Raw genomic sequence first — 14,884 nt, forward strand, 5'->3', positions numbered from 1 at the left:
AATGTCCCAGCTGAACTGCAGTATTGTATCAGACCACTAGATGGCAGCATATTCATGTGTTTGATTTTAGCTCAGATTGTGAGATGAACAGTACTGGATAAAAAACATGTGTTAACATATTTTTATTTTTATTTAGCGATGTCAAGAAATAAGATTTCTACACGGATTGTGATTTTTTTTTTTTAAACCATCAAATTAAGTAGATTGTGGTGAACTTTCATTATTGGTATCATCCTAAATATACTTCCATATAACTCAATCATGGTAGAGAAGTTCAAAATAGAGGCTGATGAATTAGATATAACGGGGGCTTTATGCTAACTTGATGTTTTTCACTGTCACTCATCTTGAATAATGGTATATCTAAGTGCCATCGGAAGACTTAAGCATATGTTGATGATCATAAGGAAAGGACGATCAAATATGAAATGTTCATATCATTTCATGCTTGATTTCCACTATACAAAAAAAAGATTCTTTAGACAGAGATCCATCAGAGACTTTGTTTATTGTTGCATATTTAAACCTCACTCGCTCCAAAACAAGCATCAATATATGAGTCCAGTTTCTCTCCAGAGCAGAAGATGCTGAACACAACAAACATCAGAGCTCACATCCCAACACTGGTTTACTGTGAGCCCGTCACCAACGGGTGCTGCAGCAGAACATCTGCCACGGAGAGCAACTAGGATCCATTCGGACTACAAATCCCATCAGTCACAACGTTGAACCTTGTAAAAAAATAATCATACAAGAATATCAGACAGAAAGGGGGGGTGTAAACTCCCACAGACAGACAACTAAACACTAATATGCATTAGGTTTTTTTACTCTCTTTGATCCATGATCTATCTGTAATCTTCATTATAATTTGAGTGTGCCGCCCATCTGGGCTCTGTGATGAAGTCTTTCCTCACTGTCGCATAAGTTATTTGGTAGAATTCAGACATGAAATTCTGGATTTTCATACAAAAACAAAACAGTCATATAGTGATTTAACAACAAGCCATGAAGGGCAAGTTGTGTACAAATTGGTAAATAATTCAAGTGTCGGTTCACCCAAAGTATTAACATAAAAAAAGAATCTAAGTAGCCCATTGCAGTCTCTAGCCATACAGATAGTTTTGGTTTCATGTGCTTTGAGATTTACGTCACAACCTAATATGTGAAAATGCATGAGTGTCTTTGTTTGGGATACTCAAAATATGTTTTATATTTAATGTATGGAAGAGTCAGAATTCTGAGAAAAGTGAGATGGATTTTTTGCCCTTTTTAGAATTCTGACTTAATCTAAGAAGAAAACCCCACTTTTGTTCAGAAATAAAAAATAAAAACATTTGGGTCTTGTCCTCTTCCATATCATTTGGATCACTCTTCAGAAGAAAACAGTTCAAATGAGAATGTTTGACAGTGTGTTCGGGGGTCTATCCACAATGACAAGGATCATTGTTGTTGAATATTTGAAATGTAATTTCCAGTGCTGTGAACACTACAAACTGCATTTACCTGAGGCGGAGACTTCAATCTCAGGCACATCAAACTGAATATCTGCATGGCTACACACCACTGGAGGTATTTTCATTTGGGTGAATCGACCCTTTAGGTAAAGACTAAAAAAAAAACGGTTCTATATCTGTTCTAATTTCTCACTGAGGAACTCCTCCACGCTGTCTGTGTTCCACTTGAGGATGCTGAGCTCTTCAGCCATGTTCCCGTTGTCGTCCAAAAGCTTTAGCACAGGATCCGAGCCTCTGACGTACTGCATTGTGGGAAACACAAGGAGGACCGGTGTTAGGTTTGAACTAATGGAAAACATTCTTAGAAATAGGATATGATCGACATAATCGGATTTTCTCTTTGAAATTGCATTTTCCTTCCACTCAAATGAAGCCTAACGTGTGTTGTTGTGAGATTATGACATCATGCTGGTACACAATCCATCAGGCCTACCTTGATCTGAAGACCCTTGAACATCTTGGGCTTGTCACTCCTGACAAAAGCTGAGGAGATGAGAACAGAGAGACATGCGTCAGGTAATCAATCAGTCAATTAGCCTCTTCATTCTAGAACTGAGGTTTCTGATTAGCGACAACTGCTAACCCTCCTGGGAATGTGCCGTTAACAGCGGCAGAGACAGTTGAGAACACAGAGGGCTACAGCTGACGCAAACAAACGGCAGCCATATGGCACAGACTCCAGACAGACGTCTCCACCTCCCACCACACTGAGACGAGTGGCAGGGACTCCATCTATGAAACCTGACACCGCATTAACCAAACGTTACACCGAGAGGGGAGGTCTACTCCCAACTAGGGGTGGGCGATATGACGATATTAGGTCTCCACAATATACTTTTTCAGAGATATCGTATCTATCGTGATAAAAAAATTGGAAAAAAAATGTTTGGGGAAAAAAACCCTCAAAAACTTAAACTGATGTGAAAGACATGCTCTAAAGCTGTCTAGTCAGGATTCAGACAGTATTGCACTTTATTTATTGTTTTGTTTGATTCTGTTGGCTTATATTTTATTTTATCAATAAGGTATTTATATAGTTTTTCCCTTCAGTTATGCTAAAGTATTTTATTGCACTTCAAGTATAAAGTTTACATTATAATTGCTTGGCACTGACTTTTCCTCAATGATGTTTTATGTTTTACTTAGTTATGTTTTACCCTCCTTTTCATGTTTATTGATGTTCACTGCTAGTGCTACCTCAGAAAGTTCATTTTTATACTGAGAAACTGTGCCTTGAAGCCATATCAAAATGTTGAATTGTTAATTCAGGGATTAATTTCAGAAATAAAACCAGCTTGAAATGCTATTTTGGTCTGTTACTCCTTTTTGTTTTAGTTTCTGTTACCTTGTAGGTGGTTGTACTGTTAAGTAACTTGAAAAATAACCATAATAACCGACATTGAAAAATATCGTGATAATATATTTTTCAATATCGCCCACCCCTACTCCCAACACACAGGATCTCAAAACTTCAAACCGGACCTCAGGGCATTTTAGACCACCTACTGCAAAACAGTGATTTCAAGAGGATAAACGTTACACATTGAAACAGAATCACACAAAGCACCAGCTCAGCTGCAGGAGCAAGAGCTGCAACTGTCACAAACAGGAGAGAACGGAATATACACCGGGGCAGATGGTGCCTTTAGGTCCTCGGATGTTCCTGTTTCCACTATTGGAAAGATGCTTGAGTTGTTTTGTGTAGCCATGCAGATATGTTCACAACAAAAGCGTGGTGTAGTTAATTCCTTGTTATTCCGACACCACGTGAACACAGCCGAAATTAACAAATTCATTCTCACAATAATAACAAACGTGAAAAAGACATGTGCATCTGCTTGGTGATGTGGTACACAATTGAATAGGTTCTCCCTTGGACAATGCCACAGACTTTGACCATGTTTCATGATAATCAGAACCCTAATCCTGCTGATGGACAGACAAGCGAGCCAAATCCCTGGTGGTGGTCCTAATTTAACGCTTCAGAAGGTTACTAACAGAGTGAACTAAGCAGGAAGTACCTCAGTGGCTGCCATGATAAGAGCTGTTCAAAATGAGCCTCAGGGTTTCATTTGTTATCAGCTCAGGATACACTGGATAAATACTTTACTAAAGGAAAGGAGATAATAATTGTTTGCAGACAAACCATTTGGCTGTCACGGAAACAACCAAGTGTCACCGTCAAACGCAAATCATGCAAGTTATGGTGCTTATAAAGCGTCGTTATGATACAACTTGCCAAAGTGCTTTAAACGTTTAACTTGAAACCAAAAGGCGAACTATGAACGTTACGCAAATGACTGTAAAATGATCAAATCAAGTTTTAGTGTTTATTGAGTTAGGCGGTGTTGCTAAAGCTATTTTTCTTAATTCAACACGTTTCAAAAGGTGATTGTTAAGGCCTAAAGTGATGCATATATTGCATCAACTATTATTTATTCAAATAGTTTCATACAATCATATTAATAGGGAATAATGCGAGTGAGAAGTAGCGTGAGCAACCATTGAGATTCACTACTCATTGCCTCCTGGAACGGGTAGAAAAATCTAACATGTCCTAGCGGAAGACTTACCTTGGACTTGGGGGAACCTCCCCAATTTTCATCCACACACCTCCAGGATGGCCCCAGGGTAGAGCTGTGTGCACAAAGACACAACGTTAGGTAGTCTGTGACGCACGCACGCGCTGGTGGCAGATCGCCTGGCGGAGTAAATGTGATTCATAAAAAGGTGTCCAGGAGGCTCCTCGGGGGTCATTAAACTGTGAGGCTGTGCATATGGAGCAGGGCTGATGGATGGCCGTTGGTGCAGCCTCACTTGTAATCAAAGCTCCAGCACTAATACACAATAAGTTAGAGGAAATTGGAGTGTCACAGCCGTTTTCCAAGAGCATGGTCTGCTGGCCGTCTCAGGGAGGAGGGTGGTAAATGACCCGGTTGGCCGGTCTACGCGGCAAATTAAATTACGCATACAAAGCTCAGACCCTTCCTCTGGCTTTCTGTAAACAATCCAGCAGTGGTGAGATTTAATTTCCGTGCTTTTCATTTTAGCACGCATGGCAGATCTGAGACAAGTCACGACTGTGTTGAGAGCAGGAAACTGGGGGACAAATAAGGGACCGCCGCTCTAACTTGGCTCATTGGATCATTTTAACATTTCAAAATACTCCTAATTAGCCACTCCTGGATTTAACAACGACAACAAAAATGTAAAGTATCGTCAAATGCATCCTCCTTGGCCTAAAATGTTTTTGACATAAACTGCAGTTTACTGGCCTGTGGGAGGGTTTCAGGAAGGTTTCCCTATCTTATGGCGCACTTCCACTGCAGCGTGGAGCTCGCTTTAAGTGTGCCGTGCCCGGCCCGTTTTTGGTTGCGTTTCCACTTGACGTAGTACCAGCTAGCGGGTACAATTTCACAGTTTTTCTGGCCCCATAAAATCGAGGTTCTTAGCGGGCCAACAACCAGGCTGAGTCGGACTGAGTATGCTAAACTAGAGAGAGAGAGAGAATCGCTGGCAAGGGAGCTACAACTACAACAAAATGAACATATTTGACCGTTATTTAAATTGTAATACACGTTTCAAAATGATGCCGAAGTAACAACATACTGATACCGGTTAGTAAAAACCATGAAGTAATGCTTTGACAAGTCTGCAGACAGATGGCAGGCAAAAAACCTTTTAAAATGCCTGTTTTCTAAATGGAGATCGGCTAAGCTAACGCAGTATGCTCCGACCGTCCACACTCACAACAACGGCCTATACAGACATAAATAAACCAGCGACTGTATTCGCCATGACACAGAAAGTCTGTGGTTTGTTCTTGTTTAACTTTTGTCTAGTTTCTGAACAGATATGAGGAGCTCTGAGGGCTAACGGCAAACGGCTGATTGGTTTTCTGTGGTTCTCATTGAAGATGACGTCACGGCTCCACCTACACTGCGTTACTATAGTTACTGCCCCAGCTACTAAACTGTAATGGAAACGCTGCATAAAGTGAGCCTGTCCTAACAAGGCCTAGCCATACCGAGCGAGGCCCTGTAGTGGAAATGCACCATTAGAGAACGCTGAATTGTGACCCCCAGGGATGCTGAGGGGCTGCTATATGCCAGGTGCTCTGCAGAGAAGCTCACATTTGAAAAACTAGTAACTGAAATGCCATCCATGCTCAGTGAATCTCACTAATCGACAAGGCTGCGAGATACGCCATTTCTCAGAGGGTTTAATGACACGGCACTGATGTCTATTGCCAGAATGAAATAATTCTTTAGGTGCATAATTGTTGCCGTCTGAGGAGAAAATGTACTTAGTGACACCGTGGTTTCTGCCGGTAACCCTCGGAGACGGCCGACTGCTCTTCTAATGCCCCTCTCAAATGCCAAGGAGGAAGGGGAGTAATCTTTCCTCTAAGTGTCTGTCTGAAACAGAGTTATCGTCAGGAGGTGTAATGAAGTGTGTGCCACACTTTCCCTAGGTGCTGTTGCTAGGATACCGCACACGCTCCTGAGGGCTTTGCTTAATCAAAGAAGAGTTACATTGTTTTTCCACCATCACTTGACTCCGTGTTTATCCGTCAGAGCCCAGCAGGTAGTCCTTTTTGAATTTGCTGTAATCATGAGTGCGCAGTAAAACCCCTCACCGGTTACTCTGAGGTTTTTACTGCTACACTTAATATTTCAAGCCCAGTGGGGGTGTGAAGCTGGGGTGAAGGAGCTCTGACTCAGAGAAAAGGATTGAGACAAACAGAGTGTTTGTGTGGCAGCTCAGATCTGATGCACAGCTGCAAACAGTGTCAACAGACGCAGCAGCAGGAGGCCAACAACAGGTTGTTTTTAGTAGCAGTTCAAAGGCTGGGGGTTGGGATCCTGTCAATAAATGTGTCACATTTTGACACAGGGGTCATGCCAATGTTACTACTGTTCACCGAGGAGACTGTGAAGCTCAGTAAATGACTCGAGACCAGGGCTGTCACAATCTCAGATTTTCACCAAATTAATGATGACATTATTGCCATTTTGATCCATAACAACATTTAAGAATAATAATGCTTCAAGTCCACATGTTGTCTGACATACTGCAACTCAATTGAAATATATTAATCTGAGGAGGTGGTGTTTTTTTTTAACAAGTTCTTTGTAACGCGCTCCTCGCTGTGACTAAATCTAGCCAGCTAATTAGTCGCCCCGGAGTGTTGTTCCCCCTTTACCTTGCGCGCTTCCATCTGGGCCTCCTGCTGGCAGCACTGCCGGCAGTCGGGCTGGAGCGTGGTGAGGCTGAACTCCCCGAGCAGGTCACAGGAGCTGCACAGCAGGTTGCTGGAGAACCCCAGCTCCCTGCACGCCTCAGACGACAGGTCGGCTCCGTAGGCCGACAGCTGGGGACAGGAAGGAGAGGATGAGCGTCACACAGAGAGGAAAAAGTACAAGGCCAAGTTTGAATAAAGTGCTTAATTTTTATAAGCAGATGTGAGAGGATTAAAAAAAAGGGAGAGCTGCAGGCCAAAAACAGCTGTTTCCCTTTCTTTTTTTAATTGAGCATTTTGACAAATATTCACTTTCTTGAACCTACAGTACGTGTATAAATAATTTCTCAGTGGAAAGCGTTTGGTCACTTAGCGACACCTTTGTAGTGGGACTATTTATCCAGTGCACGAGAACGAGTTACTTTGCAGTGATCAAATCAATCAAAGTTTATTCATAAAGCCCAATATCACACATTTTACAATTGTCTCAGTGGACTTTACAGTGTGTACAGAATATGACACCCTCTGTCCTTGGACCCTTACATCGGAAAAGGAACAACTTCCAAGGAAACCCCCCAGTACATTGGGGAAACATTGAAGATTGATCTTATAGTTACATCGGATGTTCCTAAAATAAATTGATTGTTATTTAGCCTTTACTTATGGCACAGTAAGGAGATTGATGGAACTGCATAGTAATGAATATTATTATATTTTATTTCTGCTTATTACTACACCCTGAACCTTTAGTGATAACGCTTTGCAGCTAAATGCTTGGGTGCAAGAGAGCTTTCTGGTTAGAATGTAGGTAAACGGGTTCTTTCCATTGATGTGTTCATCCTCTTTTGTAACAACAATCTAAACGGTTGTAACTAATATCCCAGTGAGTATTGAACAACAGAGGACTCAACTTATGTTGTTTGATACTTTGTTGTGTCAGTATTTCCTTGAAAGGCATGCTAATTAAGACTACCAAGCAGCTGTTACAGGATCCATTTTCACTTTCAAGATGCTGGAAACCAGTTTCCTTTCAGGTTTCATTACTTGATATTTAAAAAAAATCGCCTTTTTAATAATGCTAACTTATTTTTTAAAACGAAGCTCAAGTATGACAAAGTACCACCTTTTTTTGGTGGGCCGCTTTTGCCTCCTACATTTTAAGGGGAGGATCAATTAATGGATTGCCATAATCTTCCAAAAAATAAAATCACAGAATAGCCTTAATGTGTGTGATTTCGTGGAAGAAATATTTAAGAGATACTGTCCATTTTTGGCATATTCCTGTTTTTCCCACTTTTTCGTCGGAAACTAATAAATGCCAACTCACAAACAGACTTGTTTATGTATTCTGTGTAGTTTGAGGTTATGTTTAACAGGGCTTTTAATACATTAATTTAGGCTATATTTGCTGGGAAATAGTCCAACGTGATATTTATTTCGCATGAATAGTTACAGTTCTGCAAAGCTTAAACTGGGAATACTATTGATGTCATAACTACTTGTATGCATTAGGGACTAATTTTACTAAGCAGGGAGCAGATTTTGACCAGCATACGTACATTTAGAACACCGGAAGTGTGGTTTACAGCTGCCTTGTCTTGTAAAAACCCACGTATTGTTACAGCAGCCGGGTAATACATGTATGGTTGAATAAAGTAAGTTAAAATAACAGTAAGCTGATAAATATGGAGACTAATGATATTTAATTATCAGAATGAGATTTTGAGGATAAGCCACGTCATTATGAAGCTCCGGGCTCAGCAGGATGCGCGGCTCACAAACTGAACATTACGTTACACAGTTTTCAGCTTTGATTACAAATTATATAACGACAATCTTAAAGCGGCGACAACTGCACATGTTAAATGTTAATACACTCACCGTTTGTAAAAGCGACATAAGCCACAGGAGATACACCTCTCCCGACATTTTCGAGTCTTTTACTGCTTTGTTAGCATAAAGGAAAAGCTACACTAAGGACCCCTTCATTTACCAAAGGGCTGCACATCGCGCCTGATAAACTTGAGTCAAAGTGCATTACAAAAAAAGACGAACATATATACTAATCATTTAAACCAGAGCCAATAGACAATACAATGTACAATAAAAAGACAATAGATGCTTGAACAATACAATATAATAAAACTACATAGAAAAATAAGAATTAAAAATGTAATACAAAATATAACAATAAGAGGAATGCCTTCAATTACACCCAGAATTAAATGAAAACCTTTTGATTTTCCGTAAGAAGTATTATATGATCCTGCATATTCAATATTTTTAGAAATGGAATCATTTAAAAGAATATCATTTAATTTTTAAATTTCAGGCATATTCTAAGGCCGACTCAGTATTTCTTCTTCGGCTGTGTTGTTCTCATGGGTAAAAAAGAACTGCGACATCTGCTGTCCGCGTGCAGGTCAGTATGTGAAAACCGTCCAATCCGGTTTAAACGAGCCGAGACTGTCAGCCAATAGGAAGCCTCAGCTTTTTGGTCGACTGTTTACACGCCCAATGGCCTGAGCGGTAGTGGTCTGTCCGCGGTGCGGTGGTGGACACACACTCCACGGGACGGGATAGCGCTACATGGGGGACTCAGGCGACAGCGGCTGGTACCACAGTGACACCCCGGAGATATCAATCCGCGATTTGGAGATATCTCTAGGGCGCTAGCCTACGACGCTCTGCTATTGGGAACCGACTTAATGAAATAAACAAGCCGAGCATGAACACATCGCATTTGAGGTAACGAGAGGATTTGAACACTGGGAGATATCCACAGTAACACAGGGAGAGAGGGCCATGCTCACACACTCAGCCGCTTTGTAATCACCGTCGCCGCTGTGTGTGTGTTTACAGTGTCTCCTTCTCTGAGCAATGGACTGACCAATTCCCTCTCTGGATGATTTGATGGGGCTGCTCAGAGTCATGATGCCGCCCAAGTTGCAGCTCATCGCGTTGCTGGCGTTCGCAGTGGCCATGTTCTTCCTAGAAAACCAGATCCAGAAGCTGGAGGAGTCCCGCGGGAAGCTCGGTAAGTTCAAGGGGCTGCAGCCTCAATCGCATCCCGTCACAACACTCCAGCATCACCGCAGTCTGGGTGTGAGGTCTCCGTCTTGGGTCACTGTGTGTATACTGTGTGTATGAGCATCACCATTGTGCATTCGGGTCAGTGTGCTGAGAGAGCAGTTCGGACAATGGTAAACAGTCATGACATGTTTAATGATCTTGGAGCTGTCCTGTTGAACTTTGCATTGTCATTTATTAGAAATGAAATGCTACACATACTATGGTATCTCTCATCCTTATGTGTAATGCAGTGTGAGATTGAGTGGGTGCTGCTACCTTCTGCCTGTTGCCCTGTGACAGTGTGTTTGCATTCTTTTAATCTGACAATTTTTTTCTGGATGTGACCAATGATTTGGTTTCTGCATTGTCAGAAAAACGGAAATTGCCCGAGAGTCTTTGAGGTCTTTGTATATCTTCTGTACAAGCAGCAGTCCAAACCCCAACATTATTTAAGTACAAATATTTAAATACAAAGAAAAGCAGCAAATCCTGATAATTAAAAAAGCTTGAACTGGATGAACTTGATTATTTCTGTTTTAAAATAACCCCTTTTCCAATAAGTTGTAGATAATTGCCTTTCATTGACATAAATGGATCAATCCAACAACCAACCAACAGTTCAGTTGAAAGTATAAAACATGCACAATTGAAGCTGGTGGTTCTGGGAATAAAATAAACCTCTTTCTGCTCAGAGTAAGTTTTAGTGATGAATACATTGCATGGGGACGCTACCCTGCTGCAAATCCTCTCCTGTCCCTTTACCAAACTCTCTCCTGTGATTAAAACGTGATTGTCACTGTGTTCAAATCTCATTGTAAGCTCCCATCAGGGGCTCCCTCCCAATAAAGATCTGGGACATTGCAGGATTTACTCTCTGGTGCCTCCACTGAGGGGATTTTCTAAGCAACAGCAGAGCGGTGCAGACAATCTTAAGGGAGCAGCCAGCGATCCTCAGGGGGTCAAACACCAATTCCTGTATCTTATGATGAGCATGAAAAGAGGCAGCTAACAGGCTATTTTCACCGCAGACATTTTGCAGGATGAGCTTAGGTATAATCAATAACATGAAAAAAAAATAGCTGCAGTGATTCCATGTAGGTGAGGCAAACCAAGGCCCTTGAGTTGTGCGTGCTGCTTGCTCATTCAGATGGCTTACAGGGACACTTCATGGAACAGAGAAATCGTTAATTTTACTAGCAGCACTTGTGCCAGGACCATGTCTGCTGTGAAAGAACACCTATTACATTTGAACTGTTGTGTATTTTAAATTCCCTGCACACATTCAGGTGTCATTCTGAATAATTAGACTCTGCCAAGATCGTGAATTTAGGTTGATTAACTGGCACACAAATAATTGCAATGTATAAGGTTTTTCTTCTTCTTTTTTTAAAATCATTTGAAACTACAATACCTACTGTTGTGTTTGCACATTCAACCTTAATCCATATCATGTCATTGGCTACTCATCAACATGATGCCATCAATGACAGAATAGTGTTAATCTTCCAAATAGTTTGCTATGTAACAATGCTTGATTTCTTGCTTTTCTGCACACAACTGTTGAGTAGGGCAACCATATGCCAAAAAAAGTGGTCTAAAAATATGAATTAACTTCGTTTGTTTGGATCTTGGAGAACTGGATTTATTTAGACAAATTATACCTGTACATTAACTTCTGCTGAGACTCCCGGCTATAAATCGATGGCACCTCTCTGTCATCATCTTGCTTTGTTACCAACAAATATGATCTCCAATGAGCTGAAACTGAAAAACCTCTCCAGCAGATTTATTTATTGTTTTTTTTCCTGATAAATTGCAGGGACGACTTATAATAGGCCGACGTAGAGGCCAATAGGCACTTTCACACCGGAGTACTTTTCCCAGGAATAGTTCCGATAGTTCGGATTTTGCGTTCACACCAAAAAGATCTGGAACTAGAACTTTTTTTCGGGAACCTTTTCACCCCTTTTCAGTCCCTGCTAGAGAGGTGGTACTTTCCTGGGGAGGAAAAGGTTCCAATTTCTGATTGGCTGGGTTAATTGCAAACCACGGCCCGTAAAACTCAGAAAGGTTTTGTGAACCCGCCATTTTATTTACTCGCATTAGCATTATTGGCATTAGCATTAGCCCAGCGCACCAACAGAGAGAGACTGACTTATGGCAACACAAAATATGTGGGAGCGGTGGGGTGATGAGGAGGTGTCTGCACGTCTGGCGATTTACCCGGGACTTCGGGTGGCGATTTACTGCCACCCGAAGGCAGTATACGCCGTGAAGTTGTTTGCGACCTGCCAGTAAACCCAAAGCAGAAGAAGAAGAAGTGATGTCAGCGGCTTCATTTGCGTAATCCTCCCTCAGGGACTTATTCCGGTGTGAACACGATATACTAGATCAGGGGTAGCCAACGCGGTGCCCGAGGGCACTTAGTCGCCCACAGGGGGGAAATTGGTCGCCCGCGTGCATGTCACCATGGAGCTCCGTCTAAAAAAATTATTGAATACATTTTTATTTTAAATGACAATATTGAATATTACATTTTAAAAGCACACATTTTGTATGTACTAATGCTGTCAAAATTATCGCTTTAACGGCCGTAATTCATTTTTTGAATTAATTGCGTTAAAATATTTAACGCATGTGCAGAATGGCCCGCCCCATACATCCCACCGGTGGCAGCGCTGGGGTAGGCTCAGTGGCTCAGTGGCGGTTCTACGGGGTGGCATGGGGTGGCAGCTGCCACCTCAGAAAAATGCCTTGCCACCCCAGCTGACCACCCCAGTTGGCAGCTTTGTTTTGAAAGAAAAGTTGTGGCTCATCGAACATTTATGAGAGAAAATCTCTAATGTCCGAGTGCAAGTGAATGCAGCACAAGACGCGAGCCTTGTAACCCCTCACCCGGCCCTGGCGCGAGCTTGGAAATATGATTGGTGGCGATTTCCTTTGAACGGAGGGACAGCGCAAAATGAGAAGCATTTCGGATCCAAGTAGACGGAAGGAATGAGGTATTTGCGGTCTACAATGACAGAGAAGAGCCTGTCAAGTTTGGCTGCAAGGCAAGGCAAGTTTATTTATATAGCACTTTTCTGTACGCGACAATTCAAAGTGCTTTACAAAACAAATTAAAAGACTTTTTAGGAATACATACAGTAAAAACACATATATAATGGCATTTTACAACAGGCATTACAAAGCAAAGATAATAAAATAATAAAAATAGACACCACAGGTATACAATACATGTTTAAAAGGCATACGGTAGTGCGAATATGAGCAGCTCAATAAAATAAAAGCAGCCAAAGAGATATGTTTTTAGTCTCGATTTAAAAATAGTAAGCGTTTCTGCGGACGTGCATGATTTGGATAGTTTGTTCCAGATTGTCGGGGCATAATAGCAAAAATGCTGCCTCTCCATGTTTTGTTTTTACTCTCGGAACCGATAGCAGACCCGTCCCAGAAGACCTGAGGCACCTTGATGGCTCGTAATTATGTAGGAGTTCAACAATATACGTTGGTCCTAAACCATGTAATGATTTAAAAACTAGCAATAGTACTTTAAAATCAATTATTTGGCCGACTGGAAACCAATGTAGAGATTTCAGAACCGGACTGATGTGATCCACTCTTTTAATGTTAGTGAGGACACGTGCAGCAGCGTTCTGAATCAGCTGCAGATTTCTGATGGATTTTGTTGTCAGCCCTGTGAATACACTATTGCAGTGTCGAGTCTACTAAAGATAAAAGCATGGACAAGCTTTTCTAAGTCCTGTTGTGACATTAGTTTTTTAATCCTCGATATGTTCTTCAGGCTGTACTCAATGCTGAGTACAGCCTGAAGAACATATCGAGGATTAAAAAACTAATGTCACAACAGGACTTAGAAAAGCTTGTCCATGCTTTTATCTTTAGTAGACTCGACACTNGAGAGGCCTGAGCACGCAGCCTTGAGGGTCTCCGGTGTTGTGGATCAGGGTGGAGGATGTGATGTTTCCCACCCGCACTGCTTGGGGTCTGCCCGTCAGGAAGTTCAGGATCCAGTCACAGAGGGCGCTGTTGAGCCCGAGGTCTCTGAGCTTGATGACCAGGGCTTTTAATTCGGGAATGAATGTTTGTACAGAAACCTTCGGTACCACGTCATCGATGCATTTCCCAATGTAGCAGATGACCGTATCCGTGTGTGTGTTGATGTTGTTGTCCTCAAACACACTCCAATCCGTAGATGCAAAGCAATCCTGCAGAGCTGAATCTGACTCCTCACTCCATTCGTTGTAGTGTCTTTTTTACTGGTCTGTCCCGTTTGAGGTTCTGCCTGTAAGCAGGCAGCAGCAGCAGTGAGATGTGGTCTGATTTACCGAAGGGAGGGCGAGGGAGAGCCTTATATCCATGTCGAAAAGGGGAATAAACATGGTCCAGTATGTTTCCCCCGCGCGTCGGGCAGCTGATGTGTTGGTAGTACTTCGGCAGGACCTTCTTTCAATCGATTGAACATTAGCGAGAAGAATACTCGGAAGAGGGGGTCGGTTTCCTCGTTTTCTCAGTCTGACCAGCAGCCCGGTGCGGGACCCTCGTTTGCTCTTCTTCTTGCGTCTCTCAGGTAGGACAGCAACAGGTAGCCATGGCGGATCTCCATTGTCTGTCAGTGGGCTATTGTCCACAAGGTTTCTGATGTGAAGAAGTTCCTCTCTGCCATATTGTATAGCAGAGTTGGTGCGGTCGGCTTGCATGTTGCGAACCATGTTAAAAGCAGATGGCAAAAAGTAAATAAATACTGAAAAAATACGAAAAAGAGCAAAGTTGGAGAGGAGCCAAAAGACAATGCGGCCATCTTCACCGGCATATTATTCAAGGGGATTAAGGAGTTAAAGTTTGCAAAAAGGATTGAAGAAAAGTCAGGTTGAGTGGTACCAGTGTGTCGCCAATTAGCTCCAAAAAGAACGCAACCGTTTGGTGTTGCAGTCCTTTGAGCGAGTCAGGGAAACCTGTTGACACACATTTGACAAGTGCGTAGGAGAGCAAAAGTCAGGCAGACGCTTGCATCATCAATAAAAAAAAATCT

At 42.0% G+C, this 14,884-nt stretch overlaps 1 protein-coding gene across 1 annotated transcript; it reads right to left on the reverse strand.

Moving 5' to 3' along the window:
• Positions 1 to 488: 488 nt before the first annotated feature.
• Positions 489 to 8,751, reverse strand: selenof (selenoprotein F). The gene is given in 5 exon segments (XM_010780119.1): positions 489 to 1,759; positions 1,951 to 2,000; positions 4,091 to 4,154; positions 6,724 to 6,891; positions 8,641 to 8,751. Coding segments are annotated over 5 exon segments (462 nt in total). The 5' UTR covers positions 8,689 to 8,751; the 3' UTR covers positions 489 to 1,627.
• Positions 8,752 to 14,884: the final 6,133 nt, after the last annotated feature.

This window comes from Notothenia coriiceps, unplaced genomic scaffold (assembly GCF_000735185.1).
Source record: "Notothenia coriiceps isolate Sejong01 unplaced genomic scaffold, NC01 NC01_scaffold00021307, whole genome shotgun sequence".
Classification (NCBI taxonomy): Eukaryota; Metazoa; Chordata; class Actinopteri; order Perciformes; family Nototheniidae; genus Notothenia; species Notothenia coriiceps.